Raw genomic sequence first — 26,209 nt, 5'->3', positions numbered from 1 at the left:
GCAGGCAGGTGTTCAGCCATCTCCAGGAAAGCAGGGCTCCATCACACTTAACGGTTACTTGGGAAGACAAACGCCATCACTCTGAACATTCCCCCTTCCTTCTTCTTCCCTCAGCTTTTTATTGCTGAGCATGACGTCATACGGTATGGAATATCCCTTTGGTCAGCTGGGGTCAGCTGTCCCGACTGTGTCCCCTCCCAAGTTCTTGTGCACCCCCAGCCTACTTGCTGGTGGGGTGGTGTGAGGAGCAGTAGAGGCCTTGACTCTGTGTAAGCACTGCTCAGCAGTAAGGAAAACATCAGTGTGTTACCAATATTAGTCTCATCCTAAATCCAAACCACAGCACTATACCAGCTACTAGGAAGAAAATTAACTCTATCCCAACTGAAACAAGGACAAATGTATTTCTCATTGATTTAACCGTATCTTATTCATATCTCTCTCTCTGCATTTCTCATTCTTCTTTTTCTTATCTCATTCTTCTGTTTCAGGTGAGGGGAATAGTAGTTTCTCAGCAGAACTTTTTTCCATGTAAATGTGACGATATGCTTCTGTTGACTGTCAGGGTATGAAACGTTGATCTGATAGTTGAAGTAGGAGATAGCTCTATCCCTGTATTGTCACCTCACAGCTATAATTCTTACAGCTTAAAGAAATCAAACAATTTATATGTAGCATGTATGTATTTTAATATGTGCTAATTAACTCATCATGTTTTACCACTATGACCAGATGACTGTGTAGTTACTGAGTCGGTATTGTTTCTGGATAACATTTGGTCAGGTATTAACTATTGACCAATACCCAAAAGAGTTCAGTCAATATATTCACTGATGTTAGTTCAATTTGTCAGTTCTTGTTTGGGTTTTGACTTCCATTCGAAGCATTACACCTTTTTTTAATTTTTGTGCTACGTTAGGTGGGATTTCTCTAAATTTGTCTAATTCTCTCTCTATGTGCTCTCTCTTTCTGTTCTTAACAGACGTCTGGCTCTCTCCACTCTGTCTTTTGGAGTTTGTTCTCACTGATTTCAGAAATAAAGCAAAAGAAATCTGGTTTCATAATTGCATGTGTATAGATAATTCCTTTTTTTAGAAATGAGTCTTTTCAGCAGTTTACCACTTATGTAAATAAGTACAGAAACATTTACAGGAACCATAGCAGTCAAAGGACCAAAAGTTGGGGACAGAAACAAAATGGGGGAAAGGGGAAATTGTGTTCTTGGGAAACACCCAGATAAGAAGCCCAGCTTCCTCAGCCTCATGTAAAGATCTAATATTTGTAATAAACCAGTGTCTTTACATCCTGTTTTGAGGCCATGCTATTGTATTTGTGTCTAGTATACTTTAAAGATCTTAAGCTTCCTCAGGCATTAAAGCTTCTTCCAAAAGGAAAACTTTGATACCACTTACACTGGAAGTGGTTGCTGATGTATAAACAGAACAGTATGTGGGTTTTAACAGCATTCTGGATTTTAATCTAAGTATAGGCTTGCTGTTATCCATGAAGAAGTATTTCTCCCAGATTTTTTTTGCTGATTTTCAAGATTAAAAAGAACAGTACCTTCTACCGTTCTATACAGCAGTGCCTTTCTGGATTTGATACATCAGACTCTAAGCAGATACTAAAATTAAGATGTCATTAAAGCTGAAACACTCTGGTGCCCAAGCATCTGCCTCTTTTTTTTTTTTCCCCACGAAGTCATACTTTCCGCAGTTTCCTTGTTGTATCTCTAGAGACATCTCTGCAGATCCTGTGCCTTGTTTTTCTGACAGCTCCAGATTTCCACTGCTCTTTTGTTAATGTTGGTTTGGGGTTTTCTGTTCTTAAGAGGGGATTCCATGCTTCTGTTGAGTATTTAGAAAGTGCACGGTAACGGATTTTGACTTGCAGCTCTCCAGGACTGAAAACAACAATTAAATTAACAAGACTGGTCTCTCTCCTCTGTTTGAGGTAGCAGAAGCTTTGAAAAGCATCAAGCAGTTAAATAAAGTGCACGGTAACGGATTTTGACTTGCAGCTCTCCAGGACTGAAAACAACAATTAAATTAACAAGACTGGTCTCTCTCCTCTGTTTGAGGTAGCAGAAGCTTTGAAAAGCATCAAGAGCAGTTAAATAGCCTATAGATAAATGTTTAAAGCTACCACTGCAATATTGTAATACTGGTTTGCATTTGAAAATCTGTCTGCAGAGAATAAAGACTGGAAACAAATAGCTTAGTTCAGTATTCTATTAAAAAGTTGTTGTCCATATTAGTAATTATGAATTTCCTTTTTTATTTGAAGTACTCAGAAAATGTAGCTTTTTTCTTTAATCTTCCTCCTTTTTATAGAAAATAAATAGAATTAAATAGAATTAAATATCTAAGGTAGAAATAATTTTGTAACGCCTTCTGTTTGAAGAAATCGTTTCATTATCTCTTATTTTCCAAAACAGCTGTACTCAATGTCAAACTTCCATTTGCACTTCTGTTTTGGCCATACAAAGAAAAAATGTGTGACATTTGAAATGGTGTTTTTAAAACAGTGTTCAAGTAGCAGTAAACATTAAACTCCACTTTTCTGAACACATTTTATTTTGTAGGTTCAAGGCAAAGACCCTTCTGTCGATATTACTCAGGACCTTGTCGATGAATCTGAGGAAGAACGTTTTGATGATATGTCATCACCAGGTCTAGAATTGCCATCTTGTGAATTAAGTCGGCTAGAAGAAATTGCAGAACTTGTGGCATCTTCACTGCCTTCACCATTACGTCGTGAAAAACTCGCACTAGCACTGGAAAATGAGGGCTATATTAAGAAGCTCTTAGAAATTTTTCATGTGTGCGAAGACTTGGAGAACATTGAAGGACTACACCACTTATATGAAATTATCAAGGGAATTTTTCTTTTGAACAGAACTGCACTTTTTGAAGTCATGTTTTCTGAGGAATGTATAATGGATGTAATTGGATGCCTAGAATATGATCCATCTTTATCACAGTCACGGAAACACAGGGAATTTCTGACTAAAACGGCAAAATTTAAAGAGGTGATTCCTATATCTGATCCAGAGCTGAAGCAAAAAATACATCAGACATACAGAGTACAGTATATTCAAGATATGGTCCTACCCACTCCCTCAGTTTTTGAGGAAAATATGCTATCAACACTTCATTCTTTCATCTTTTTTAATAAAGTGGAAATAGTTGGTATGTTACAGGTAAGTTTAAGAATTTCACAGTATCTTTATTTGCACTTGAGCAGAGAAAGTTGGATAATTTTTCATGGAAAAATTGAGGTGCTTCGGTGGAACTTTCACTTCTGTGATTCTGAAAGTCATTTTGAAGTATGGCATATAAAAGGCATGGATTTGAGTACTGAGCTGTTAAATACATGTTCTAAAATTTCAGATTTTGGACTAGATTTTCTGTAACTGATTTAAATGGAGCAAACGTAGAATCCTGAATGAGGTTGTTTGGAATGAATAGTACTGTTTGCATTTTGAAGGGTTTTTTTTTGTTAGGGGTTTTTTTTCTGTATTTTGGGACTTTTTAGGCACTACAATTAAGGATAATTTTTGTCATGTTACCATGACCAAAAAAAAAAAAAATTACTTCACCTAAATTTCACAAATACAATCTCATACCAGGATATAACTGTTTCTAATTTTGAAGTAAATTAAATTAGTTGTTTGGAAAGTACAGGTTCAGAACATAACATTGCCTTACGTGCTTGAATGTTTTCTTAGTTTGTCTTAAAAGTCCCTAAATAATACTGCTTGGGATTACCAGTTTTTCATGACATATGTATTACTGCAAATGTAAAGAGATTATATGATGCTTTAGATATCTTACCTACATGTCTTAAGTATTCTACAACAATCCATGACCTTCCTGAACTGTGTAGAAATAGGTGGCACATCTCTGTAATGGGAGCTTCCTAAAGCTTTCAACTATCTCAGCAAAGTGTTACAGCACATGTATTTTGGTTTGTAGAAGTTAATTATCATTATCTTAATGCTCCTAACGTTTAATAAATGAATAGCCACTGTCTTTGTAGGGGCTGTCTGATCTGGAGAAATGGACAAAGTGCTAGATGCTACTGATTAACTTAATCACATTTATCTTCAGTTGAATCTCAGAATGCACCCTGTTTAATTTCATGGAAAATACAGCAAAGAAGAGTGAAAATTCCTTTTGCAAGCTTATATGGCAAATCATTGTCAAAACTAGGCCTCCTGACTTTTCATCCACCACACTCAGTTGATCAGAATACTGATATTATTTAATCCACTCTCTCAAAGCTTTAGTCTGTCATGTCTACACATGGAGTATTTGATAAGCAGCCAGATGTGCAAGACGTCACCCAGGCCTGGCAGCTGAGTCATGTGCCTCACTTATTGGAGGCAGACCATCACTCACTGGAGCAGTCACTGTAGGCCTGGTGGAACACCTAGGGCATCTTCAGTAGTACTAGACCCCAGCTTGTGCCCAGCTGAACCAAACTCTTAATGTCTGTATGTGTGTCCTTGATAAACAAAGTCACAAATGTGTATCTGAAGCAGTCAAAAGGCCTTAATCATTTTGGAGTGGCCAGTTTGAGAAAGCTTACAAGCCTGACTTTGAGAGAGTGCTGAAAAAGATTCAGTTAAGGGGTCTCAACTTGAGTATCCAGTATGACTTGTGTCTCTAAAATATCTTGACCTCTTTGCAAGGTTTGCTAAAAGCGGAGCCTGAGGATGATGCATTTTGGCTTGAGGAGGAGGAAGGGAAGAATTATTCAGGAGTCTTGGTGTCAGTGGCTGATTCTGAGAGGGATCTTGAACTTTGAAAAGGAAACTGGGCAAGGAGAAAGGGGACCTGATCCTGCAAAATCATTAAGGGCATGTTTCCCAGAAATCCCGAGGTAACTTGACTGAGGACTAGTGGCTGATTAGTTTCCTTTTTTCTGTCTCTTACAACCTGTGCTAGGTCAATAGATGTAGGGTAAGCTTGGGGTAGAATATCAAGGTTTAGCATGGTTGAGAAACTTGTTAGTTGCAGTTTACAGTTGAAATAGAGGCTCAGATCTCATTTTGATTTGTTGTGTGACTGCAGGTTTCTGAACCTTATCTTCACTTCTGTTGCTGCTGTCTATGGTTGAGAATAAAGTATACTCCCTGTGCGGTGGAGCCAGAAGAATTAGGATTGCATAACTTTCGAAGTTCAATAAATATTTCAAATTGTTCAAGTGCTTTCTACAGCTTTGAGGAGCCAAGAGTGGTAGCACACAAGGACGAAAATATATCCTGTGCTATGTTGCATTTCCTAGTCTTTTCACGGTACAGGTCTATAGCATCGAGGGGGAGCTCCCTGAGTTTATAAATAAGATGTTGGGAATTATTTTACATTGATAATCAATTCTTGATTTTGAGGGAATTAAAAGAGGCTATCACAAATTATATGCCCGTTGCATTTCAAAGAGATTAAAAGACTTGCTTGATTGATTGATTTATTTTTCAAGTTCTCACAGCGAGCTCTAAGCCAAGGTTTAAACCTACTTACCTGGCATTTATTTATTCATTTATTTATAGAGCAATATGTCAGGTTGCACTTTTCTGTAATCTCTGCCCCCTAACGTTTCATTCTCCCCTTTTGTTTCTCCACTGTTCCCATTCTCACAGTCCATGTATAAAATGTGTGATGCTGTTCCTTCTCATTTCTTTAAGCAGAATAAATAATGTTCTGAGAACAAAACTAAAAGATAGCTTTTGTTGATTTCACTTCTATAACTAATTCTTAAGGTCTTTCTTCCATTAGTGTATGGTTTAACATGCATTTCTGTAGCTGGTTGTATCGCAGTCCTTTGGTGGGGGTGTGTGTGTTGTTTAATGAAAGATTTGGAGTTCCTGGCATTCATTATTTCAGATTTTTAGAGATCCTGGTGCTTGCTAACCTTACGTGTGTACTTAAGAAGCTGTTTCTTCTATAAGTCATTATTAATTAAAGAGTTTCTGGGATGCTTCATGGTAGTTTACTGGGAGCCACAGATGAGTCTCAAGTTCTTAGTTGATGCGTAATACAGGTCATTATGCTTCTGCTGTTGACTTTAGGTTGTCTCTCCTGAAGCATTGAGGGTGTGACGAAAGAGCTATCTTTTTAGGAAACTTCTCAGATTAGAAGTTAACTCTCTGAGCAGCTGGTATCCTGTGACATACCGCAACTATTGTGTGTACAACTGAGTTGTTTTATATTCTGTTCTTTTCTCTCACTGGCTGTGAAGGAAAGGAGAAGGAAAACTGTTACCTCCACCATGGAAAAAAAGATGGGCTCTAAAGAGCCCTTTTCATGTCAGGCCGTGTATTAACTAAAGTGACACTTTGCAATACCCTCATCTCAAATTAACTTAGCCATACCTTAGTTACAGAAAAGTGACTAGAAACTTGTACAAGACTCTGCAGATTGTACCTTATGCTTTTTGACAGGCCGGGTGACTTTACTCAAAATTACCACTGTGTCTTATTTAAGGTATTTGGTGTCAAGGTAGGACATTTAAGGTGATTAAAGGTCACTGACATTTAAGGTCAGTTTTTCAATTATAACTAGTGAATTCTGTAAATAAGAATATGCTGATTCTTAAGAATTCTCGCTTTATTAGGAGAGATTTTGGACGTCTTTTTAAAAAAAGAAAGAAAAAAATATATAAATTCTGTAGTCATGGAAGATACCTGCTTCCAAGATTTTGCTTTCTTTGGTAGGTAAATAAATTTTGCCCGTTCTGTGGTAAAACCAAAAATAGAGAATGGGTCACCTCTGTCACTTAGGGTTATGAACTGTATTCCTCCCTCCTTCTTCATTAAGGTTAGCTTTCCCATAATCTTTATAAAAATGCTTACACTGATGGGCTTTTCTGGGAAATGGAGTTTATTTGTGATTTAATTGTCTAAGATCTGTCATTTTAAGTAACTACGTCAAGATCTCACTAAACTAGATACTGTTGGTTGTGATGGATAGTAAATCCATGATACCAGTATTTCCAGTCTACAGAATTAACTGCTGTGGAAACCTACTCAGTTACAGATTTTATGATTCGCTGTGCGTTAGATATGAAAGAGGTATATAACATTTTTTTCCAATTTCAGCCCCTCCTAATATGCTCTTACTGCTTGGGCTCCAGCCTGTTCTAGTCTTGAGATGTCATAGCCACCAAGAAACCTTGCTGAAACATGGAGTTCGCCAAGTTTTGAGAGTGGGGGTGGGACAGGTAAGTGGTGTTTCTTACTTTATATGACGCTCTTTTGCAATTTTAAAAATCTATACTAATGTTCACACTGGAGGCCACCAGTTCTTTCCCTTTGTATTATTAACCAGTTCTTAAAAACCAAAAACTTGCAAAACTGCGCCATAGAGTGAGCAAACACTGTTTCTTCCGTTCTCTCCCCCCTTTCTCATTGGCGTGTTCTTTTTGCCAGCAAGATCCTGTGGTGTTTTTATCTTCCAGAATACAGAATATTGTTAGGGTTACTTTCAAGTATGTGTATTTAGACTTCAGAGTCTTTTATTTTCAGGAAAGTGGAGAGTGGAAGGGGAAAATTGGATATACGTTAAAATAATTTATGTGCCTAGTACAGCAGTGATCACATGGAATTACTGTTCTGGTAAATCAGCTTTTTAAAATACAGAAATCATATTACTCATAGTCCCTATCCCCCTTTTCAATAACTAAAAAATTGTAGGCATTTAGGTACATCTGTATATCTTACTGGATTTATATATAACAATAGGCTGGTTTTAATTTTGAAAGTGGTTTTACAGATAGTTACTTATTCTTAACAGAACTCCGTGGATGTAAATGTAATTATCTGTAGTTGTTTTAGAGGAACAATTGTGTCAGTGCATGTTGGTAGTTTTGCCCAAACGTATTAGGATTGGAACGTCTCCTGCGGTCTGCTGTTTTGCAGTAGTTGGCTCAGGAATAACTCTGGAGATTTACTTTCAGCAGAATTTACCTTGCAATAAAGTGTAAAAGGATGCCATTTTCTGGGGGCAGTGACTTAGTGAAAGACGTTTACAAGTGGTGCATGCTAATGATTTCTGAGATTAACTTTTTCATTGTAGAAAATGATTTTCAATGTGTACAGAAACTCCAAATGCGATCAGGTGGATCCCGCTGCTGTTTCAGTGTGTTGTCTCCAGTGGAAGTAGTTTATTGATAGCAAATGAAGGCATGTGTGGGAAGGCAGTCTGAGATAAAGGAGATTGAAACATTTTTAAACTATGAAGTCTTCTGGTGTGGTAGCAGGAAGGAATGTATGTTTGAAGCTGTAATTCTCTGTTTGTTGGTAACATTTTATGAAAGTTTCACTTTCTGGGCTGAAATATTATTTCTGCCTAAAATGAACATGGAGGCGGAAAACAGGATGGAAAGTATACTCTTTTTCCAGCTCAGGTGTCATTGAGTTTCTTGGGTTTTTTTTTTGAGAAAGGGATGTTTTTCGTCATTTATCTGTAATCACAGACATGAAGTATCTGATAACGGAAAGTTAATTATATTTGAGAGGCCTGCTTTTGAAGAATGCTTTTTTTTTTTTTTGAAGTGCCTTTTGGGAGGAGGAGGGCTGCTTTGAAAGTTGAATCACAAATGTAAATTGAGAAAGGGATGTTTTTCGTCATTTATCTGTAATCACAGACATGAAGTATCTGATAACGGAAAGTTAATTATATTTGAGAGGCCTGCTTTTGAAGAATGCTTTTTTTTTTTTGCCTTTTGCCTTTTGGGAGGAGGAGGGCTGCTTTGAAAGTTGAATCAACATAGTGTCTTTTTTTGTGATCCTACTTTGTCTGTGGGTTTTCTTGTTTTTAAAGTCATAAATGATTGAGTGAGTAGATGGCCTGGCTTAATTTTATCTTCATGAACTTTGAACGGTATTAAATCCTGGGAGCATCTACTTAGATCTTGCAAAAGCATGAATGAATATACTTAGTGTTTGGTATATGCATAGTTTACGTATTGCACATTTAATAATTTTTGTGCATGGAGAAAATAGCTAGATTCTACAATTGGCCCATAAACTATCGTTTGCAGTTTTGTTTTCCTGGAAAACAGTTGTGACCTTCACAGCTTCTAAGGTACATCCAAATGGGTTTTGATACTTGTCTGCATGAAGAGGCGAGATACTGTAAAGAATTACGCATTTGCGCTGTGTTCACTTCACAGACATATTTTGGGGGATTTTTGCAAGTTGGAAAAAAACCAGGAAACATTTAAGCTTGTGTCATTCTAGCATTTGGTGTTGGTGCTTTGTGACTTCTAAGATGTGAACTCTGCTCTGACTGCGCGTTTCCATAGATTCTGGTAGTGTTGTTCAGGAATGTATCTTCAGATATGCTGCCCTTGTCAGTAATTTTACAGCTTGAGAGAGGGAATCTTGTATTTAGAATGTTCACTGCAATCCAAATTTTTCTATAAATGTGAGAGGGTCGGGTTTTTTCCCATCGGTAACAACCTGTCTACCTTTCATTAAGTCTCTGGAATGAGACAACGCCTAAACGCATTTCAGGGCTAAGACATAACTGCGAAGTTAGTAATAAGTTGTTTTTATTTTCTTGTAATAACTGCCACTTACTGTGTATTATCTGTGTAAGTATGGGATGTTTCGAATCACTCGGATCCATCTTAATTCGTCTGATTTTAAATAGATCACGATTGTTCTGAGGTCTAGAGATTTCAGATAATCCTATTAATTTAAAAATACAGTGTATTTAATGGAGTTTGGGAGAGCAGATGGTGTGGGAAATGCTTCAATATTATATTTAATACAGAATTGTAAAGTACTGTATTATAGTATATATGTGGAGGGTTGAAAAATGGTTACATACCGAACTTCTGCAAATTCTTCCTGAAACATTAAGTGTAAGCACTGGAGTCTTCATCGCTTCCCAATGTTAGGAAGTCCCCTCTACAAGCCCCAAATGTTTGCAAGCCCAGTAACAGGGTGAGTGGCTTGGCCTTCGCTGCGAATGGCCACATCTTGAACCAGGCAGGGTGTGGCGGGATCTGATCAGAGAGCTGAGCTGGGGTCCTGCCCAGCAAGGCCCTGCCTGCCAAGCTCTGCCATGTAGTGCTGGAGGTGCAGCTTCCCTGGCCACTTCTGTCGCTGGGGCTCTGCAGTGGGTCATAAACAAGACCCATGTATTATCACCAGCAGTGCAGGGTCTGCTCCTCTCCTTCCACATTTTGACTTAGAAAAATAATTTCATACTTTGGGTAATACTGTGTACCTTTTTATGCAGAAGCACGCTAATCATGGCTCTGACATATCTAAATGCTGAAATTTCCATTACTTTTTCCCAGTGATCATTCTGAGATATTTCTGTGGTATTGACTTGCACTTATTGTCAGGTATTATGAAAGGAGGTGCAAAGTTCATTTCACAGTAAGAATGGAAATAGAGGTTATACTTTCCAGTTGGGGATAAGCATGCATCTTCTCAAAAGTTTTGATAGATGAGATTAGTTTTACATCTTGATCAAAATAGCAAGAAGAGAAATGAAAGCAAACTACTTAGCCTTTTCTTAAATGCACTGCTAATCATGGAGAATAACTTGCATGTTCTTCAAAAGAACTGGGTTTTTGTTTTTTTTCTTTTTATTTCAGTAAATGAGTATGTCAGTATCTCTGCTGTGGGTTAGTTACGTTACCTGTAATGTCTAATGAGTTAAATTTTAGAATAGAAAACTTATCAAGCCATGTAACAGCTGGATAGCAGGTAGACAAACATCCTTGTATTCTTTCATCACAGATTAAGTTATGTTTCTTGAAATCAAAGACCTTAATAGTTGTTTTGAACATGTTTGACTGTTGAAATCTGAAAGTCAAACTTTACATTTCCAGTGCTTGATCCTCCACGGTGAATTTCAGTAAACTTCAAATGAGGTCTCTCCTATCTCTTTTTGTTTTGATTTTGAAGCAGTCACAGAAATAGCACCTGAAATTGTGTCCAGAAATCATTCTTTGTTCATTATCACTAGACTGTTGGGTCAGGTTAGAAGCACAGCACAGCATCAAACAAGAGGAAAGGTGTGGCATATCCTAAATATAGGGTTTACCTTGTAGCGTGGTGAAATGCCTTGTAGGGTAGTAGCTCATGCCAGCCTATTTTGGATTTATCTATGTTGTGCAGTGCCACGTAGAGATCCTGGATTGGGTTGTGGCGGCATTATAGCTGCATTAGCATGGTGTGCTATCAGAACTGAGGTACTTATTTTCTCGGCAAGGCTGCAGGGTGAGCCTGGATGAGGTACCTAGATAATTTGCAATATAAGAAAGTTTATGTGGATGTGTCTGAAGTGGTTCTGCTTTATGCTGTGTAAACATAAGCAAGGCAACTTGGGTTTCTAGCACTGTGGTTTTGGGATGGAGGGGTATTGCACGTGGTGTTACTGACTTCACAAGAAACAACACTGGCAGCTTTTTGAAAAAATCTATTCGTATCTAATGTACAGGTATCTTTTTCAAGCAAGTGCTGTCTTATTACTGTATAATATTGGGGGAAGGTTTATTTCTGTTTTAATAATCTTCTAGTTGTTAGGACTGTAAAGGTTATGGGCAGCTAAGTATTGCTGCTTCTTTCAGTCTAAATACACATTTGTAATGTGTTGGCTGCTGTTTGTAGTTTTGCTAAGGTACAGCAGCATGAAAAATAACGGGTTTTGGTTGCTGCCAGCCAGAATGCCCAATAAATGCTGTACATAATAGGAACAGTTCTTTTGATTTGGTTTCTAGAATTCACCCTTTTCATAACATTGGGGGGAAAGAATCTCACCTTGTTCCTGCTATTACGCAGCTCTCCCTTCGTCGTGTCCTTGCTTTAGTTCTGCTGCAAAAATCTCATAACATTCCAAAGATATATGTGTGTGTAGGGCTGAGTGGGAGCTCATGTTTATCAAAATATGTAAATAGTTGAAGCAAGGGTATTGTAGTGTGGTTTAGGGGGACGGGCATGTGACAAGGGGGAAGGAAGTTAGAGAAGAAGTCATAAATAAAATTATGAGAATGGCAGTAGAAAATAGAAAAAGGACAGCCAAAAGACAATACAAGATACATTGTAACTGAGAATGAAGTGTTGGGGGGTGGGGTGATGTTGAACATGATAAAAGCTCAAAAACAAGATTCATATTAATTTGTTTGAAAATTGAATTAGACAGTTGATACTGGTATGATTAATTACAGTACACAAGCGTATGTTCTCTTAATTGCAGGAGGCATGGTTTAGAAGAACTTTATATTATACTTGGATGCCTTTTGTTAAATAAACAAATGGTATTGTTTTGCCTTTGTAGGAAGATGAAAAATTTCTGACAGACTTGTTTGCACAACTAACAGATGAAGCCACAGATGAGGAGAAAAGACAGGAATTGGTAAGAAATCTGTAAAATATACATGAAAGGGACAGTTAGTACAAAGTGATATGTGCATCTTTTTTTTTTTAATTACTAACTGTATATTATTCCTGTATTTCAGGTAAATTTTCTGAAAGAGTTTTGTGCATTTTCTCAAACACTGCAACCTCAAAACAGAGATGCATTTTTCAAAACCTTGTCAAATATGGGCATACTGCCAGCACTAGAAGTCATATTGGTAAGTCAGCTCAATTTTATTTGTGATAACAATTTTGTTTATCTCCAGAGAGGTTTTTTTAAAAAGTAAGTATGCCAAACTTCAGTCACATGGTTTTCTGAAGTGTTTGCTTCATTTGTCTTGTCTTAGCTTGAGATTCAGAACATTTAACGTACTTCTGTAAAACTTTAAAAGCAGTTACAGTATGACATTGGTAAGTGCCCTGGCATTCTTATATTTTTTTCTTTTGTCATTCGCTTTCCTATCTCTACATGCTTCTTGGTGTACAATTAAGAAAGAAAATAGGGAAATAGACCAAAGGGCAGGGAAACCATAAAATTTATTTTGCCCAACAGTTGTCAAATGTACAAAGAAGAGGTTAGAGTCAATTCAGTTTTAGAATACAGTTTTAGTAATAGTTAGGTATGACTTGTAAGTAGGAATTAAAACCCACATGCTTTCTGTTTTTCATTCCATTTAAGCCTTTTCTTTTAAGGAAACATAAATGATTTTATTTGACTTTTCCAGGGTATGGATGATGCACAAGTACGAAGTGCAGCCACTGATATATTCTCATATTTGGTTGAATACAACCCATCCATGGTACGAGAGTTTGTCATGCAGGAAGCGCAGCAGAATGATGATGTAAGTAGAGGGTCCCCAGAAATGTGTGTATTGGTTTTTTTTTTTTGAAATTACTGTTTTGTATTTACAACTCTATTCATGACATGAGCCCTAGTTCTGAAGAATTATGGAATATGGTCATGATGGTAACAGGATTCTGAACTACCATGTTTTTAAAAGTTCTGCTAGTCAGGTGAGATGAGTGTTCGCCTGTTTACATATTCTTGTTCCACTGTGTGTAAAGTAAAACAGGTTACCGTAAACCACCATGTTGGTTAACATCAGCTGTCCTACAAGCAAAACAAAATGTTTTTGAATGATGGCCTCCTTAAAATGCGAAATACAAATTTCAGTTTTGATCTTAGCATGTACATGTGTTTTTAATTTACTTGTAAGAAACCTCTGTTCAGTTTATTATCACACACATTGAAAGTGGAATTATGGTCCTAAGTGTTTAAGAACCCTTTCTGACAGAGGTTTACATTTCCCAGAGATCTTCTGTAGCTGATTAATACAGAATGCTAGCACACAACTAGTAGTGAGAAAGGTATTTCAAAGTGGTATTCAGTGGATAAAAAACATCGTTCTGCCTTTTCCATGGAGGAGATAGTTAATGTTTTTTCTTGTATCTGCTAAAAACATGCCAGAGAACAGGAAGCTGCTGGTGCTGCTACTTCTGTACTGGAAGAAAGGGGCAGCTGGGACAGGGAATATTGCTGGTGGTTCCAGCCACTTGAATCTGACGGCTGCCCTCTTTTATGGGGGACAGTAGTAACCAAGCAACTTTAGTGTAGGGATTCCTAAATGTAAATGTTATTTTCTACTTTTAAGCGTTATTCTTATTTTCTGCAAATACATGTTGGGGTTATTTTTAGGTGAAAATAATCTTATTAAGTTCAATAGCATTATAAAATTTACTGTTGTATGTTTGCGGAAATAAAGCTCTTGGTATGTATTCTAAAGGGGGATACAAATTAAAACTTCTGTACTCTGAAAACGCTTCCAGAAATCAGTTGAATTTTGAGACTGTTAGGTATCTGCCTCTGTACTTTTTATCTTTCGGCGTTTCAGTTCAGACTAGATTCTACATTAGATTGTTAATTTCAGAACCATTTTTAGTTGCTTTGAAAGATTCTTCTTCACTGCTTGCCTTCTTACTGTTGAACCACTGACCAGAATGTGTCACTGGCATGTAAAGTTAATTTGTTTCTGTTAAGTTTGGGGGTTTTTGTTTGGTAGTTGTTTACATTTTACAAGATTTTGATAGAATGTCATTTTTAACCAGGTGGTGACCCTTTTAGAAGATAATTTCAGATTTGGGGCAAGGGAGTAGCATTAGAATTGATTTTTTTGCTTTTTTTTCCCCCCCCTCCTGTTAGGATATATTACTCATTAACCTCATTATAGAACACATGATTTGTGACACAGATCCAGAACTTGGAGGGGCAGTGCTACTCATGGGTTTGCTTCGTACTTTAGTTGATCCAGAAAACATGCTTGCCACTGCCAATGTAAGTAAATACCTTCAAATGAAATTACAGTTTTTTTGTAGAGTATTTGGTGATATGTTACATATATAATTTTTTTTTATTATTATTATTCTTTAGAAAACAGAAAAGACAGAGTTCTTGGGTTTCTTCTACAAACATTGTATGCATGTTCTGACAGCCCCTTTATTGGCCAATACTACAGAGGACAAGCCTAGCAAAGGTAATGTAAATACCTTCAAATGAAATTACAGTTTTTTTGTAGAGTATTTGGTGATATGTTACATATATAATTTTTTTTTATTATTATTATTCTTTAGAAAACAGAAAAGACAGAGTTCTTGGGTTTCTTCTACAAACATTGTATGCATGTTCTGACAGCCCCTTTATTGGCCAATACTACAGAGGACAAGCCTAGCAAAGGTAATGCCACTCTGGATGTTGGTCTCATCAAGGCTGTTGAATGTCAATGTTTAAAACAGAGTAACTGTCAAAGGACGTTTTCTGTCTTAAGGAGAATCTGAGACTATGATACATAGTTCAAAGTAAAACGTTGATTCATGATTTAGTCATTTGAATAATATATAAAATATAAAGTATAAAATTCAGCAGAGAGATCTGATTTAAGAAGTGAAAGGTGCTTGCTGCAGCTTTTGCTTCAGCAAAAATTAAAATATTTGTATACTTTTTAGTAACTCATGGGGCTGTTCAGTGACATAGACTTGTAAAGATGCGTAAATGTTTTTTAAGGTCAGGGATTACTAGAGAGGATGCAAAATTGCCCCTGAGAAGGTGTGTATCGCAATACTGTGCTGAATTTGAGGGTATTGGTTCTACATCAGACTAAGAAAGCAGAGATCAGTGATGAAGGAACTGTTCTTGCTGACTACTAGCAGCAGTACTGTTTGTTTATTAATTTTATAACACATCCAAAATGGACTTAAAAGGAGGTACATAAATGATACATAAATGTTCTGTAAACTTTTGAATTTATTGTATAGATTTCCAAGGGATTAGTTAAATTAATCTGTTTTATCTCAGCTGGCTTCCAGATAGATTGGAAGTGAGTTTTTTACTATTTAAAATACTTGTGTTCTTTAGTGGTCAACAATCTGGCAATATTTTTAAAAAGGTAGCATTACCTTTTAAAAAAGATTAAATCTAACGTGTATTTAATCTATTTGTCTACGTAAAAGCAGGATTTGAGTTACTTTTCTGTATATGCGGATATGATTATGTCTTAGAAGTATTAAAAGAGCATGAGATTTCTTGCATAGTACTTTTGTTAAAAGGCGTTTTTGGTACAAACTTAGTCAAGGTACTGTATATAGGGCAATATTTTATGATATAGACATGTGGACATCATAATGAGATTTGGTTAAATAAGCCTGATTGCTTATGTTGGTGTTAAGTTCTATACTCTCTGAACCTTCAAACACTGATTTAAGACAGACAAAATGTAATGGTTTCTATAGTTTAAGAGAGTTTCCTGCCTCATCTGTATAAATAGAAAATATTCAGTCCATAACAGGCTTGTTCAATTTCTGTTTTAAAGACTAAACATACCCTCCAGCATGTTCTCTAAGCTATCTGTGGGAATATACGAGAACTTGGAAATGTTTACCAGACTGCAGTTGGATATTTGAAGTTAGCTTCTGAAGGCAATATCCTAGATATGTTTAATTATTTTGGTTTTGTTTTTATTATAGATGATTTTCAGACAGCCCAACTCTTGGCATTAATACTGGAATTGCTGACTTTCTGTGTAGAACATCATACTTACCACATAAAGAACTACATCATTAACAAAGATATCCTGCGAAGGGTACTTGTTCTCATGGCCTCAAAGCACGCTTTCTTGGCATTGTGTAAGTTTGAAAGCTAAAGAATAAGCTAGTATTTTGTGATTGTGAAGTGTTGCATATCTTCATTCTGCTGGAAGAAAACTGTTCACAGATCATGACAACTTGTGACTGAATAAACAAACTGTACTATTATACTCTGTGTTTGTCATACCAATTTATAGATATGTCAGCTAGTATTAGTAAATAATTTTGCAGTGCATTGCACTCTCTTTTTTCTAAAAAGCAGAAGGTTTTTTCTTAATCTCAACGTAGAGGTGAATTGAAAAGATGGTATCTCAATATTGAATATCCTAAGAGAACCGTTGTAAGTTTCAATATTTTTTTTTAGTAGAAATTATCAGAGGTATTTAATTGAACATACGGTTATCTGACTGCTTTAAACAGCACAGAAGTTCAGTGTGCTGCTCTTCAAACTCTGATAGTTTCTTGACCATGCTCAGCACAGTAATAGCAAAGCAGTGTGACTTAATTCTGGAGGCAAGTAAGAGATTTTTTCTATGATTCTGTTGTGCACATAGAGTAGAACAAAGCCTAATGTTGACTGAGCAGTACCATACAATAAGAAGTACCTTTTGAATTTGTAACTGAGTCACCTGAGTGTGGTTTTAGAACCCTTGAATAATCCTTGAATAATTTTTTTCATGTACACCTAGTTGCTAACCAAATGTGCTGCCTTATAGTGAGATCATACTCTACTTTCTGTTTATGCATGGACATTCACATGCTTGTGTACGCTTTGGAGTTTTAGAAAGAGCTTTAAAATGGATGTAAATTAAGTCTTTGCTTTACTATGTGTGTGAAGAAAATGTCACCAATTTTAAAATGAGATCGTTTGCATCCTAATCAAATAGGATTTAATTAAATGTAATCAAACTTACATTTGAATGGTATTATACTATTATAATGGTATTATACTATTTCTTCAGTGAACAGAGGTGGTTTCACTTGTACAATTATGATGGAGGATTTCTTTATGATAAAATAGATAAGTAATCTTCAGCGGTATAGTCAAGAGTGTTGAGAAGCAGTGAATAGCTGAATGTATTACCTGGTCCTAATAATGTAATGCTGTTTAAAAGCTGAGATTGCAAATTGCCCTAACTAATGCTGAGTAATTTCTGGGTTGTTGTCATTTAAATTTAAAAATTCTTGTGACAACACTTCTGTTTCAGGTGCCCTTCGTTTCAAGAGGAAGATAATTGGACTAAAGGATGAATTCTATAACCGTTACATAATGAAAAGTTTTTTGTTTGAACCTGTGGTCAAAGCATTTCTAAATAATGGTTCCCGTTATAATCTGATGAACTCTGCCATAATAGAGATGTTTGAATTTATCAGAGTGGTGAGTGCTGTTATATGCTGAAGATAATTACTGTATTGTTTAATCTTGTAGTTCAAGAAGACTTTTCTTTTTGCTTGTACCCTGAATTATGCTATCATAGTGATGTGATCATCATGGAACAGTTGATTTAAAAATGGTTTTGAAGCTGTGAACAAAGTTAATCCATATAGGTGGATTAACTAGTGGATTAAAAGTGGATTAACCACTTTTTGTGCTGTGGTCTTTCAGTACTCCATGGGATTGTGTGCTGATTCTACAGTTCATGCTATGAGGAAATAAATCATCTTTTATTTTCTTATCCTCCTTTTCACATAGATACCCAAGTTGCATTTCCAGAATACTTCTTGGTATCTGGAAATAATTTTTGGCAATTTTATTTCATTCAGGTTTATTCTTAAAGAGTTCAAATAAAAATGTGTGCTTCTGTTATTACTGATGTATTACCATTCATAAGAGGTGACCTTTGAGCATATAACCAAAAAAAGAAAATAAGCAGAGTATTAAGATTTATGTTGCTTTGCTTGTCCTTAGTAGATGGTAATTCAGGTGTTTATTCTGCAGTGTATTCCAGGGGCTGAGCAGTGCTAAGAAAGCCAAACAATGCACAGGAGCAATTTTCCTGCTGCAGGATGCAGACCTGTGCTAGTCTCAGCTGTCTAGAGTGGCTTTGGGCAGCCACAGCACTAAACTGAAGTAGCAGAACAGTTGGGAGGTTTTTGTAAAGGACCTTGACCAGCACTATATGGCCACAAAGGAAAAACTTGTTGTTAGTTTCTGATGAAAAATATGCATTGAATAATTATTTTTACATAAGTAATTTACTTGTAGCAAGGAAAGAAACAGTATGAATGATAAGTCTGTATCTTGTAAACATATTATTTAACTGACTGATTACAACGGGTATCAGTTAATCTATCAATATAAAAATATTTATAAGTTACAGTAGGAAAGACCTTTTAGAATTGGTTTTGATATAATTTTTTATACCAGGGTTTTAGGTTCTATTCATGTGTATTGAATGAGATATTGCTAGAAAATTGCTGCTATTATGCCTGTTTCGCTAATCAAATATTTGAAGCTCTAGATTTTTAACTACACTTATATGCATAATACTCATTTTTACATAAGCTAATTAATATGATGCTTCCTACAGAATGTTTAAAAATAATCTCTCAGTTACTTTTTATATTGTATTAAATTCATTTGAATGAAAATAAGTCACTTTATGTTTGTTTGTTCATATAGGAAGATATAAAATCGTTAACGGCTCATGTAATTGAAAATTACTGGAAGGCACTGGAAGATGTAGATTATGTGCAGACATTCAAAGGACTGAAACTACGATTTGAGCAACAAAGGGAAAGACAAGATAATCCAAAACTTGACAGGTAAAATGCACTAAATGCTCTTATTAGTATATCAGTGCTTTAATTCTGTTTTGGGAATATTGGTGGGTTGTTGTGTGATAGTGGGAAGAGTAAATAATTTAGACTCCTGCTTGCATCTCAGGCATTGTTGAATTTACTTGATTAATAGTGTGATTTCCAGATGTGTTGCTTCAAACTCTTGATCAGCTTTCAGCTAACATATTAGTTGCTGGACCCCCAGTAATAACATGAAGTTGTCATATCCTAAACTTATGTATACTATTGTAATGAGGCAGGAAGCCTGTCAAGTATCTGAAGTTCAGTTGCTTAAATAACAGATTCCCACTGTTTGATTTGAAAGATTGTTCTGTTGTGAATTACCATTCTGTGGAATTTTCCTTCAAAAATTCACATCAGATTTCCTTTTATTTTAGTTAGTTGTGGGAGTAGATATTTAAGCTCTACCAAAATGATTGAGAGAGAATGTACAAAGAAATTTTCAGAGGATGCTTTTTCGTCACTGTTAGATTTGCTGATGGAGTGAAAAACAATCTGATGTAACACTTGAATCACTCCTTCTGTTTGCCAAAGCAAAAGTTCCCTTCCTCAGGACAGTTACCTAAGGTTAAAAGGTTAGGGTGTATAAGAATAGGAAGTTTAGGACTTTTTACTCCATTTATTTTTGGCAAATGGTATTACTTTTACATGTAGTTGCATTCAAACAAAATGGACTGCTTGTGTGAATAGATGAGTTACTCTTAAGAATTGTTACCAAGATCTGTTCTTGTTCTGTTGTCTTGAATTAGTTTGAAAACACATTAAAAAATTAATCCTGATTAGTCATGCTAGGACATCTTGAAACTTCAGACTTTTAAGTTATATTATTTCCTGCTACAAGATTTCTTAACCAGTATTTAAATTTGAGACTTGTACAATTAAAATGAGAGTATAATCATAGATTTGTTGTAAAATGTTGAAGCACTTTCAAGAGTATGTGTGGGATCTGCAGTTTTGAGTACTAATGTTTTACAGGTGAGATGTTATTATTTTGGCTTGTGTCAGCTAAGCTTATCACTTAAACAGCTGTGAAATTCAAGCCTACGATTCTTACATTAATGCATGTGTTGGAAAAAACACCTAGCCGCTTCCTTCAGTAATTTCTATCCAGTATAGGAAGTAAAACATTAGTCTCTTCTTGGCTTAAGTTGAGCTAAGTGATTGTGTATGGCTGTGCCGCATGTTTGTAGCTCAACTAGCCCAGTTTTTACCTTCTTCCTACATCTTTTATAATGGCTGCACAAGCCCTGTCACAGTCCATGTAATTTCTTAAGTGAAAACCCAGAAATAATAAAATGCAAAAATAACAAGAATCTGTTTACACATTTTAGCAAAGAATAGTTCAGTAAGGAAGGAGGCCAAAAATTTTGTTGACATGGGCCACAAAAGTATTCAGAAGAGTGCCACTTAAGTAATAGTTTTGCACTATTAGCAGCACTTGAATTTAAATGCAGTGTAAAATGATGCAGTATGTATAGATCCAGATGATAGTGTTGGCAAGCAAATTATTCAGGATTAGATTTATTTTTAAAAGTACATTTAGCATTCCATCTTAATACCTTGTAATTTCCTAATTTTTCCCTTCTGGCTTTTTCCTGCAGTCAGTAATGCAAGACCTTTTCTATAAATAGAATAAGCTCAGATTGTATTATTAACATTTTGATTCCAGTAACAGAAGCTTTATGAAAAACATTAAATTTCAGGCTTACATTGTGGCCAGTAAATTTTAAACAAGTGTTACAGGAAATTTGTCAAGGGTTTCATGCTTTTGTTGGAAATTGACTGTTAGAATCAACATCTAGCAATGAAAAGAGGGGTTTTAACCTCTCTTCCGCTTCTCCTCCCCCTCTTCTTCAGGGTGCACATCACTGTCCCTCTCCTCCAAGGCCATAATACTGCTTCTGTGAGAAAAAAGAAAAGAAAGGTGGAGCTGAGATAGACCAACACTAATAATAGATCAAATGGGGAGGGAGAAGTAGTACTTTGTATCCAAGGCTCTGAAGAATGGAAAATACTGATAGTGACCAAAAATTGTAACAGGTGGATGTGGCAGAAAGAGATAGGTGTCTTTCTAATGTATCTGTTTTAAACTGGAGTCATATTTGAGTTAGATTTTGGGTTGGTTTTTTTTTTTTCTTTAACACATTGAACCCCAAATACTGACGAGTTACAAAGTATTTTCAGAAAAGAAGTCTATAGTTTCTAAACTCTTCGTTTTACAACTTTTTATTTACCAGTGCAAACTGTTAAACCAAGTCTGAATGCAACTCTTCAGTGACATTTATTAAAATTACTTTTAATAGTGGTGTTTGTAAGCTATAGAATTTTGGACAGATATAGTAGTCTGTGCTATTAGCAGCATTGTACTTTATTTGATTCTTTATAAAGAAAAGTTTTTAATGATATTTGCATTGAAAATACAAAGATTCACATTACAGAATGATTTGCTGGTATTTTTATTGCTCTACAATATTTGTATCTGTAAGCTGTCATTGTAAATGTCAAGTAGAAGTTTTATTATTAATATGAGTTGTTTTTTGAATCAAAAGTTTTAAAACTTACTGTTCTGCAGCATGCGTTCCATTTTGAGAAACCATAGATACAGAAGGGATGCAAGAACCCTGGAGGATGAGGAGGAAATGTGGTTTAATACTGATGAAGACGATATGGAAGATGGAGAGGCAGTGGTGCCCCCTTCTGACAAAACTAAAAATGATGAAGATATTATGGACCCTATCAGTAAATTCATGGAAAGGAAAAAATGTAAGTGATGAGAAGAAGAATGCCATATGGCTTATGCAGAAGCCATAACTGGTATTCTTTAGTCCTACTGCAATGAAGAGTTTGCATGTATTTATTCTGAAGTTCTTAGATTTTGAAATTGTGGCACCAAGTTGGTGGACCACCTCTTCAAAACAAATTTTGTTGTCTTTAAAAGCAGAGTGATACAAAATATTGTTGGTGATTTCTTCAAGCATTTGACTGACAATCTTAGCTGATAGTCACGTTTTCCTGTGTTTTATTCAGGTTTATAATTCAAAATTTTTTGATGTAAATGTTCAGGTGATATCATTGGTAGAATAAAAGTGTTCATTCCTGGCCAGTGACAACAGCTGGTAGGTGGTATAGTAGTATGAAGAAAAAAAAAAGTCTACGATGCCTTACCTTTACCAAGTTGTACATAAAGTATTAAGCCTTTTCCCACACAGTAAAGTGATTTGTAATTAAATGTTTCGCTCAATAATGTTGCTTTACTTTTGCATTTTTTTTGTTTATTTTTTTCTCTCCAGTAAAAGAGAGTGAAGAAAAGGAAGTTCTTCTGAAAACTAACCTTTCAGGTCGTCAGAGCCCAAGTTTCAAGCTTTCCTTTTCCAGTGGTACAAAATCTAACCTTACCAGCCAGTCATCTGCAAGTAATCTGCCTGGATCCCCAGGGTCTCCCGGATCCCCAGGGTCCCCTGGATCTCCAGGATCAGTTTCTAAAAGCACATCTCAGATGGCAGCTATTACAACTAAGGTAATTTTGAATGGACATAGGTTGACTTCATTGTTACAGACTAGGAATTCACTTTAGCATCTCTCTCAAGTTTGTGTGAATTCTGGCATGTTAAGCAGTAATGGACTGTCTAGTTTGTGTGTACTTTTTGTCTGGCCTTTAGTATTTTTAAGGAGATCTGACATGTATATAAAAAGAAGAAATAAAAGCTGTTTTAATGCCCAAACTCTTAAAGTATGAAGTATACAACTAGCTGCTGTTTGCAGCAATCTTTACTGTGAAATACAGACAACGCTTTACTTTTGTTAAATTGCACAAGGGTATTTGGCAGGTAGAAATATAGAAGTACTTTGGAAACATTGCCAAATTTTGCCAGAGTCCACGATGTCCCACCACCCCCACTGAGAATTTCTACTGTTACATCATTCTGAACAATATTAAAAATGGTAACTGGCACATATGAAAGAAATAAATTGTATTATGGAGGGCTGGTTGCTGTAAGCCACCAACCTGACTTTTTTTTCTTTTGAAATAACGTATAGTTTTGGTTTGGAACATATTGAAATAGAAGAAGAAAGCCTGTTTAAAAGAGTCAGTATAACTTGCAGTGAATATCCAAAACCAGCATTTTTAAATACATTTTAGGACGCGGTTGGATTTTATCAGATTTTTGGCTAAAACTCTACTTAAACTAAGTCGGGGAAATAGTGACTAGTGTTTTCTCAGCAGTGGGGGACAGATAAGGTAGTGTTGGTACAGCGTAGTTCAGATAACGAGAATTTACTTTCATAACAAGTGTTTCCATTTCTGAAAGGTCGGTATGTATCTCAGTTCTCAGGTAGCCTTGGAATAACTCCAATTCATCCTTATTTTTTAATGCCACCATACTGCTTGTTCACCTAACCTTCTGGTAAAGGCAAATGGGGTTTTAGGTTTTTTTCTGTCTTACAGTTGAACATGGCTTAAGAGTTTGTGTTTGGATTACCTTCTGTTGAAAACATCTGAACGAGAAGAGTTTGGCTGATGGAAGAACTAAGTGACGCTTCCTCTAAATCCTTCTCTGGAGGAAGGGGAAGCAGATTTACTTCATTTATGAAAAAAATACAGTAGTTAGTCAAGCGCTTTTTAAAAGGCATAGAATTGGCTTGGAATTTAGTTCAGTCTATTCTGTATTTCTGCTGGAGGCTTGTTCTCTCCCAGACAGTATAATTCCTTGAATCTGAAATGGAGTCTTTACGTATGGAGCATGTTGCATACAGTACTGGCTCCAAAACTTCAAGTTGTGGTGGCGAAAGAAAAATGTTCAGGTTACACTGAATATGCAGTGCACTGAAAAACCATTCGTGGATTCAGGCATAAGCTACCTTCTTTCAGTAAAATGTACATTGTTTATAATAATGTGCCACAGTTGCAAACTAGAAACAGTGTTCAAATTGGGTTTTTCATTAATTATCTGATCCGGTTGTTTTACGTGTAGTATACTCAGTGTTATGTTGTATGTGGCTGTACAGAATGTGTGCAATTATTTATAGAGTTGTATTTTGGTATACAGTTGGTTGAAATTTTCTGTTTTGGATGTCTATCATTAGACACCTGAATAAGTAATACGGTCTTTAACTAAAGTACCAGTAGCTGCCATTGTAGTCAAATGCTGGTTAAGCTTCAGAAATTGTGACATACTGTAGTTAGAGGAAGTTTTAGAAGTTCGTGCCGCTTCTTCATGGGTCCAGAGCCGCATAATCTTAAAATTTGTGGTTATTTGCAATACAAGGGAGTTTTTAATATTACTAGATATACTTTCATTTTCAGCTGCCAAGTTGTTTAAATTTTGTAACATGTACACCTCATTCAATTATATTATACAAAAAATTCTTTAAGTTACTACACATTTAAACTAGCTTTTGTGAAGACAGACTGTGTTCTAAAAGTATCATAATTCAAAAATTCAAATTGAAGGATATTCTGTATTTGTTTCTGAAGTGCTTCCAGATTGCTCATTGATGCAGTCAGCTATGCTTGGTAGAAAAAAAAATTTACATCTTTACAGATGGAGCTTCTGTGGCACTTGGCAAAACTGAGTAGATTTTTGGATTTTCTTAAATTTCAACTGGACATGTTTCTATCCAGTTACATAGGTAAAACCCCATTTTGGGTTTATTAATTTAAAAATTTTTTAGACAATGTCATTTTCATTCATACTGAAGGATTTATTTTTTTTCTGCTTCATTTGATTCAAAACTTCATGAATCAGTATGCTTATGGCAATATTCTGTGCAAACATCATTTTCCAATACAAACGCGAAGTATCGATGTGCAAACATTTTCTTAATTATAGTAATTGTGCCTGTCTTTGTAGGGAGGCCTCGTTGGGCTTGTAGATTATCCTGATGATGATGAAGAGGATGATGAAGATGAAGATAAAGAGGAAACTTTACCTTTGTCAAAGAAAGCAAAGCTTGAGTCATCATAATGGCAACGGCTGAAGAACATTACCAGTTGGGGGAAGGATATTTTTTCCAAAAACAAAAACCCACAGCAAAGCAGCAATCTTTTGTGAATTACTGTGTGTGACACAGATCAACCTATACAAACGGATTTCTGCCAATCAAGTGCCAATTCAAAGGAGCAGAAGAAGGGGAAATACTTCATTTAGGGGAAAGACTTATGCCTTTGAGCTCTCCAGCTTGGACCACACATTGCCCTTTTCTCAGGGAAGGAAATGGAAAACAAAAACAAAAAAAAAACCAACAAAAAAAAAAACACAAAAACAAAAAAAGCCAACAGGGCAGGAGTTTTGTTAGTGGAACTCTGGATTGGCTGGTCAGTTGCTACAATCAGAATATGCTTTCTTGGACCATGTATGAGACTTCTGAAGAAAAGGCGGGTTTTGCCATAATTCTTCACTAGTTAAGAATGCCAGCAGTTTCTTTGTATAAAAGAGACCTGCCTTTGAAATCATACATTCTGAACATTTTAGTCAAGCTACAACAGGTTTTAAAAACCTCTACGGGGGAGGGCCGAATATAAAGTTTCCTCTTTTTTTTTTTAATCTGTTCCCTTTGCCCTTTAAACTGCAGAATTTTTTTTGGAGGTGGGGGATTTGTTTGTCCCTTCTTGATTAAAGATTGAGTGGAATTCTAGATGTGGTCACATATAATCTCACTGTTGTGCTGGTACCTGTTTCACCCTGTGTAATTTTGTTCTGCATCACAGTTCTTAATATGTTTAGGATTTTATGGAAGATGGTATAGTTTTTATTGGAAAAAAAAAATAATCCTACCACAATGTGCATAAAAGCAATACTATTTTGTGACTAAATATTTTATATTAAATTTTACATCAGCAACTGTCTTGAGAAAAAATTCAGGGAAATAGGATGGAATAAAAAAATT

At 35.8% G+C, this 26,209-nt stretch overlaps 1 protein-coding gene across 2 annotated transcripts in view; it reads left to right on the top strand.

The window, feature by feature from the left end:
- The window catches only part of PPP4R3A (protein phosphatase 4 regulatory subunit 3A), a 50,485-nt gene extending 24,530 nt beyond the window's left edge, over positions 1–25,955 (top strand). Inside the window, exons 4-15 of one of the 2 annotated variants that reach the window (XM_009280780.2) lie at positions 2,585–3,202; positions 12,303–12,380; positions 12,484–12,600; positions 13,108–13,224; positions 14,583–14,714; positions 14,811–14,913; positions 16,400–16,558; positions 17,728–17,897; positions 19,143–19,285; positions 21,894–22,084; positions 22,612–22,838; positions 25,174–25,955. In XM_009280780.2, coding sequence (XP_009279055.1) covers positions 2,585–3,202; positions 12,303–12,380; positions 12,484–12,600; positions 13,108–13,224; positions 14,583–14,714; positions 14,811–14,913; positions 16,400–16,558; positions 17,728–17,897; positions 19,143–19,285; positions 21,894–22,084; positions 22,612–22,838; positions 25,174–25,287 — 2,169 coding nt within the window. In that variant the 3' untranslated portion in view covers positions 25,288–25,955. The remainder of the gene's footprint in view (positions 1–2,584; positions 3,203–12,302; positions 12,381–12,483; positions 12,601–13,107; positions 13,225–14,582; positions 14,715–14,810; positions 14,914–16,399; positions 16,559–17,727; positions 17,898–19,142; positions 19,286–21,893; positions 22,085–22,611; positions 22,839–25,173) is intronic. The other variant, XM_009280781.2, reaches the window with a different exon arrangement.
- Positions 25,956–26,209: the final 254 nt, after the last annotated feature.

The sequence above is a fragment of the Aptenodytes forsteri genome, unplaced genomic scaffold (genome assembly GCF_000699145.1).
Source record: "Aptenodytes forsteri isolate BGI_AS27 unplaced genomic scaffold, ASM69914v1 Scaffold193, whole genome shotgun sequence".
Taxonomy (NCBI): Eukaryota; Metazoa; Chordata; class Aves; order Sphenisciformes; family Spheniscidae; genus Aptenodytes; species Aptenodytes forsteri.
The sequence above is the reverse complement of the archived record's forward strand: the minus strand, read 5'-3'. Positions and strand labels throughout refer to the sequence as shown.